The sequence below is a fragment of the Prosopis cineraria genome, unplaced genomic scaffold (genome assembly GCF_029017545.1).
Source record: "Prosopis cineraria cultivar Desert tree isolate PC_DT_omini unplaced genomic scaffold, ASM2901754v1 PC8, whole genome shotgun sequence".
NCBI lineage: Eukaryota > Viridiplantae > Streptophyta > Magnoliopsida > Fabales > Fabaceae > Prosopis > Prosopis cineraria.
The window spans coordinates 1,817,878-1,825,005 of NW_026555339.1; the positions used below are offsets into that span (position 1 = coordinate 1,817,878).

Below are 7,128 nucleotides of genomic sequence, written 5' to 3' on the forward strand. Positions count from 1 at the left end.
ATTTTTAATTATAAATAAATATTTAAATAACAACTATAATTTTTAGATTGTAATAAAAATTTTATTTATAAATGTTTGAATTGATATTTATAATTTATTTTATAAAATTTTTTATTAATTATTAGCTATCATTAATTCATTCATTTGAAATCTTACTGTCATTTTTTCATTATTTATTAATTGCCAGTAACGTCAAAATGGTAAAGAATAATACTTATAGATAATTATATGCGTTTTTAATTAAATTTTATGGTAATTACATTATTAAAAAAATCATTTAATATTCTTCATACTTAATTATTACACTTTATACTAATTATAAAGATAACCAAATTGTGATTTAACAAAAAAAAATATAACTAAATTGTGTTTTTAAGCGTACATAAGGAGCAAATAAACTTAATTATTTGCCAGATTATGCCATTTTTTTCGGCTTACACAGGCATTTGTCAAATTATGCTGCCGCGGAGTACATTGATTAGAATTAGAAGTTAAACCAAAATGTAGCTTGATTGTAGCAAGCGTCTGATAAACTAAATGCTAACCGTTTTGGCAAATAAATAAATAGTTAAATACTAACCGAAGAATATATAAAATTCAACCATGCATGTATCCAACTGATTGCCAATTGCTAATAGATTCGTATAGTACGTACATTGATATAGAGATATGAATCTGAGGAAATTTCATATTTCGTCAATTTCACGCCACTATTTATTTATAACAGTTTATTATAATTATAATCATAATCAATATCTAAATATCCATATCTATACATCCTACATTTAAATGTAAACAAAATTTATGAAAAATATATATTGTCCATAACTGATAAGAAATACGCCTCGATTATTTTTTTTGGGGTCTAAAATACCCATTAATAATTTAGTCATGATTTAAAAAATGAGGTTAAGGTTAGTAAATATGCACATGAACAAATAGAAATACTAAAATCATAAGATATCATGTAATTCAGAAAATGAAGAAGAGAAAACAATTTCCACTGGGAGACAGGGGATGAAGCCAGTGCAAGCTGGCGGCGGATCCTGGAGGGAACAGGAGCGCAGCATAACAGTGTTATGTATATCCTTTGATGGCGAAAAAAATAAAAAAATGCATTTCCCTCGTTATTAGATCCAACGGCTAAGATCGAACTCCTTCACGTAATCCAACGGTCTAAGCAACAACCGCGTTTACGAAGGCAACCCATGAATCCGTCATCCTAACATAAATCATCCTCTCAGTCTCAGACCCTCGCCGCGATATCTTCTCATTCACTCTCGCTCTCTCTAAAATCCAGATTCAAGCTTTTTCTCCCCGGAATCCAAGTTCGCTCTCATTCACTCTTGGTCTTTAATATTTGAATCTACGTTATTATCATACTTAAGAAATAGGGAAGCACTCATCTGATTATTGAGATGCAATCAAACGGTTCTGGTTCCCAACAACAACAGCAACCATCGGAGCAGAATCAACGGCAACAGCAAACGCCAACGCAGACGCCGCCCCCACTACAGCCACTGGCGCTGCCGCAGCAGTGGATGCCGATGCAATACCCTGTGGCGGCTATGGTAATGCAGCATCACATGTTGCCATCCCAGCATTATGGGCCGCCGCCACCTCAGCCCTATATGCCTTACCACCAGTACCAACCGTTACCGCATGTAACTCACCCTCAACAGCATCAACATCAGGGATCCACCGGCGAGAACAAAACGATCTGGGTCGGCGATTTACATCATTGGATGGATGAGAATTATCTCCATCGCTGCTTCGCTTCCACGGGAGAGGTCTTTTTATTACTCTTCTTTATATTTTTCTAACATAACACACCAACAAAGACAAACCAGTTCTCTTCTTTTGATTTACTTCTTATATTATATTCTTTATTCATGAAAACTTGGATATGTATTCTGTATTGGAAGCTTGGGAACATTCTAATTTGGAAATACACGATTTTGACAATTAGTTTGGTGTTTCTATGTTGTAATGTACAATACATGGTCTTGTTTGATCTGGGTTATGATTCTGAATCTCAATGACATTGGGAGTAGAGGGATAGTCCAAAAAAACGTAATTTCGTAATCAAAGTCTTAAGGACCACATTTAATGTTAACGAGGGAAGTAGACGAATGTTCTAGAAGTGCTGAAGATGTCTTTATTGCAGTATTTATTAAAAGGTCAAAACTTGATATTTAGAGGACTGGTTTCACCTATTCTCTATTCTCTAGTAAAATGGGCTAGGGGAGGGGCGGGGGAGTAAATAACTATCAAGAAGTTGCAGGATGTGCTGAATTAAAAGTGGAAATCCGTTCATATATGGTAGAGGTCATAGAATGTGCTTAATAAGATATATAGCAGGGAAAGAAAGATTGAAGAGTTAACATTAATGGAATTGTAGATGCTAACTTTAAGCTTTCCTTATCGGTATAACTGATTATAAATGTGAACACTACTTTTGCATGGCAGCATTTTCTTCTTGTTAGTTAAAAGGCTATAGATGTGAACACTTCAAGGTTGTGTTTGCTTGTAGAATTTTGAATTCTTAGGCATGATGGATTTTTTCCTTCTGGATCATTCAAAGAGTGAATGTTTGAGCGGTAATGACAAAAGTTGAGGGGAATGCCATAATTACTTGGCCCAAAGTGATAAGGGGATAGGTATAACTTTCGAGGGTAGCTAATTTGACTTTTCAAGGTGACACCTGTGCTATTTCTTTGCCATCCAATTTGCTGAGAATATAACATGACTTTAGAAGCTTGGTTTTTTATGACAGAGAAAAGGTTCTTGTGCTCTTTATTTTACTTTAAATAGAACTGTACCAATGAAAAATTGACCATCTGACTGAGACATTTTTGCAGATTTCCTCCATCAAGGTTATTCGCAACAAGCAGACTGGCCTATCAGAGGGCTATGGATTTGTGGAATTCTATTCTCATGCCACGGCGGAAAATGTTTTACAGAATTATGGTTCCATTTTGATGCCCAATACAGATCAACCTTTTCGCCTGAACTGGGCAACATTTAGCACAGGCGACAAGCGTTCAGATAATGTTCCCGACCTTTCTATTTTTGTAGGAGACTTAGCTGCCGATGTTACAGATAGCATGTTGCATGAGACTTTTGCTAGTAGATATCCTTCTGTTAAAGCTGCAAAAGTTGTTTTTGATGCCAATACTGGTCGTTCAAAGGGTTATGGCTTCGTCAGGTTTGGAGATGATAATGAGAGGTCTCAGGCTATGACTGAAATGAATGGTGCATATTGTTCTAGCAGACCAATGCGTATTGGTGCTGCAACTCCTAGGAAATCATCTGGCTACCAACAAGGTACCAAATCACTCTCCTTGCTGCTGAAATCTGAATTTTAGTTATCAACGGAAAAATAATGACGCTAAACAATATGCTTCAAGATACACCTGTTTGAACCTCAATTGTTTTTGTGCCTGGTTGACATTGTGTCTTACAAACTTTAAGACTTTGCGTTTTCGCCACTCATGTAAGTGTCAGTCTTATGGCTTAACCTATGATTTGAATTTATCAAGGGATATTGCCAGGATTTTATAGATGAATGAATCACTTGAAATGAGATGATTACATACCACTATGTCTTTCAGAGTTTCATTGAGTAAAAGTATATGAAAGTCCGTCTGACAAGTAAAATGCTTCTGATAATGTGAAAAGTACTCAATCTTACAATAATGAAAATTTGTCTGATTAAAAATTGTTTTATGGATGTCATCGGTAACGATTCATCTCTTTGAAGTTTGAACTCATCTATCTAATTTTTCAATCGCCTTCCCTTTGTAAATTTGGGTATCTCTACCAGTGGGGTATTGAATGACTGTATCTTGGTATAGGAGGCCATGCGTCAAATGGAACATCCAACCAATCTGAAGCAGACTCAACAAACACAACTGTGAGCTCTTTGGTTGTTCTATTATATTTGGATTCGAGCCTGTTGTCACTAATCTTCTATGGCTAACCTATTATTCATTGTAGATATTTGTTGGAGGACTTGACCCTAATGTAACAGATGACGATCTTAGGCAGCCATTCTCCCAGTATGGTGAGATCGTCTCTGTCAAGATACCTGTTGGAAAGGGATGTGGATTTGTACAATTTGCAATCAGGTAGCCTCTCTGTTATCTGCAGATTCATGAGTAACATGTTTCTGAATATCTTAGATGGTGTGATTGCAATTCAATGCTATCCTGAACATTTCTACAGGAATAATGCTGAAGAGGCATTGCAGAAGCTAAATGGGACGGTGATTGGCAAGCAAACAGTTCGTCTTTCTTGGGGCCGCAATCCGGCAAATAAGCAGGTATACCCTTTCTCTCTCTTTCTTTCTCTTTAAGTATGCCTCCACACATTGTCATGGCCACTTTAGCGCCCTTGTTAATCTAAAGGAGTTTGTTTCGTTCGATAATCAATCCACCTGGGAATACCTCAGTGTTGCATTTCACGTAAAGTTTCAGAGTTCAATTTGGCCTCAGCTGCTTGCAGCACCTAAGTTTGGCTTTTCTAAAGGAGCATTTTCTGAATTTGTTAAACCATGAGATTTTTTTTTTTTTTTGGGGGGGGGGAATACATCAACTTATACACCCTTTGGTCCAAAATATAAGACATTTTTAACTATAATTCTAATACCAATAAAACTCAGTTATATCCTTATTGTTAGTTATAAATATCATAAGTTTTCTTTTTTACACTTTTCCCCAATTGTCAATAATTAATTAAATGAGAGAGATAATATTTTTTTAATGAAAGCGTGACCCTCCTTGCAGACCAATAAAGTTTTAACTATCATGAAAAGTGAGAAAAATGTACTCCCTTCGTTAAAAAATGTAAGCCATTTTTAATAGAATTTCACTTTTCAATAAAGTAGTTATCTATTTTCAAATTAATCTTATCTTTTTATATTTAATGCTATTAAATAAACACCCTATAATAAATATAAAGTCATTTATCAATAAAAGCACTTTTAGAGAAAAAGGCAATGATTACACTTCAAAAGATTAAAAATGCATTACATTTTTTAACATTCAATTTCGCAAAAAATGTCTTACATTTTTTAACAGAGAAAGTAATAAATACCAATAAGGTTATACAACAAACCAAGTTAATAAATACAAGGGTATAATACAAAAAAAGTTTAAAACCTACTAAATGTCTTATATTTTGAACCAAGATGAAATAGGAAAAAATGTTTTATAATTTAGATCGGAGGGAGTATATCTTATGGGGTCTTTCATTCTAATGAAGTATGACCTAATTATAAAATTAATACTTAAGTTGAGATAGGCAAACTCGTGAGTTTAAGACTAACAAAACATTCCTTGAATACTAAAAGCTGCTACGGAAGAATATGGTGTCTCGTTTGCATTCTGTTAGTCTACAGTTCGTGTATTAACTTGCATATTTGCAATGTCTCCCAGCAGTTTAGGGCGGACTTTGGCAACCACTGGAGCGGGGCGTATTATGGGGGTCCTGTTTATGATGGTTATGGATATGCTTTGCCACCACCTCATGACCCCAGAATATATGCTGCTGCATATGGGTCTTACCCCATATATGGAGGCCACCAACAGCAAGTAAGCTGAATGGAATGCCGGATTAGCTCACACAACAGTATCACGCTTCAATGGGCAACTCATATCTCCCTTGTAACTTGATCTGTTGAGATCTCAAGAATCCCTCCTAATTGTGGAGTGGAGTTGAATTTTGACAGCCTGAAGTAGCTCGCTAGGGATTCAATTAATCATTTGTTTAGACATATAGGAGTAACAAGTGACTTAAGCTTGGTCATTGGAATAATTGTCTTCTAAGTATGCTTCTATATCTACCTTTAAAGCTTTTCGGTTATCATCCTGTGTTTCGCTGCATATGCTTTCACCAGAAATGAACACTCTTAGGTCCCTGTCTTCATGAACCATTTGTTTGTGTTGCTCTGCATCTGCAAGAGGTTATGTGCCACCTGTAGAATTAAGCCGTCACTCTTGAATCAAACAACTCAGTTTAGCAGTGACATTAACAATTGAAGTTCCTATTCAAATAATTCCGTGGGAGCATGCATATTTGCCTTTTAATGGTTCATTGGAAATTGAAGCTGTCAAATTGAATTGAGCTGGCCGGATCGATCCGTTTAGTCTATCATTTCTGCGCTATGAGGTACTATAGATTGTGTTTCAGACCGAAAGAAAATAGCATGATTATGAGTATATCTCAAATCAGCACTTGAATATGCAGTTTTGCCGTCCGAAGATTCAGCAGATTTTTGCTCGAAATATTCCGACCCAGAAGTATGTTCCCGGTGGAATTTAAAAGCAATAATAGTACAGCACTTGTGTCAACTGTCAATTTTCATGCACGCCAATAAAGCCTTGCTCATTAAATCGCTACCGACAGGATATCACAGACAGGAATTGGATGACATATGCGAAACAGTCTATCTTGCGTAAATGTTAAAAATAATATATATATATATATATATATATTATTCTCTGGGAATAATGACTTCATCTTTCCGAATACATAAAGTGTTTTTCCCCTGTCCTGCATGACTGTTTTTCGCTGTTTCTTGTTTAAGTACTGTTTTTCCCTTTTCAGTTTTCAATAACAATCACACCGTCTCATTACCTAGAGCGTAACTAATTATAAAATATAAATATTATTTTATTAAACAGTTACTTAAAATATTAAGTTATGTAATTATTATTTTTCAAAATATAATTTGACTTTATAAATTGTAAGAAATACAATTATTATCATCGGCCAAAAAAAGATTATCCGATACCTGACATCATTGATTCAAATTTAAACATTGTTGAACTATTGTCTCATCATAGTTATGAAATATATATTATTCTTGGGAGACATTAAATATCATATTAAATGAAGTTTAAAAAAAAAAATTCACACGGAGAGTCTCAGTCTAAAGCAGTGCCCCGCTTCGTAGGCTTATTGAAACCATCATTCGTGAGAGCCAGAGAGGGCCGAGAGCGACTGCTTAGCTAAGAAATCTGCCGGCTGCTGCGCCATTAGCCCGTCGGCGAATATTGATTGAATTAATTTTATATTTGTATTTATATTTTTATTATTTTTTTGGATCCAACGGAACAGGCTCGC

The 7,128-nt window shown here is 35.2% G+C and overlaps 1 protein-coding gene across 2 annotated transcripts; it reads left to right on the plus strand.

The window, feature by feature from the left end:
• The first annotated feature begins 1,247 nt into the window (after window positions 1-1,247).
• LOC129318867 (polyadenylate-binding protein RBP47-like) lies at window positions 1,248-5,868 on the plus strand. Of its 2 annotated transcripts, none has more exons than XM_054963842.1 (6): window positions 1,248-1,790; window positions 2,862-3,327; window positions 3,858-3,916; window positions 4,000-4,130; window positions 4,228-4,324; window positions 5,439-5,868. In XM_054963842.1, exons 1-6 carry the CDS (start codon window positions 1,419-1,421, stop codon window positions 5,601-5,603), a joined length of 1,290 nt encoding a protein of 429 aa, XP_054819817.1. In that variant the 5' UTR covers window positions 1,248-1,418; the 3' UTR covers window positions 5,604-5,868. The 2 variants fall into 2 exon arrangements, with proteins under 2 accessions (XP_054819817.1, XP_054819818.1); XM_054963843.1 differs by having other exon boundaries at window positions 5,442-5,868.
• The last annotated feature ends 1,260 nt before the right edge of the window (window positions 5,869-7,128 follow it).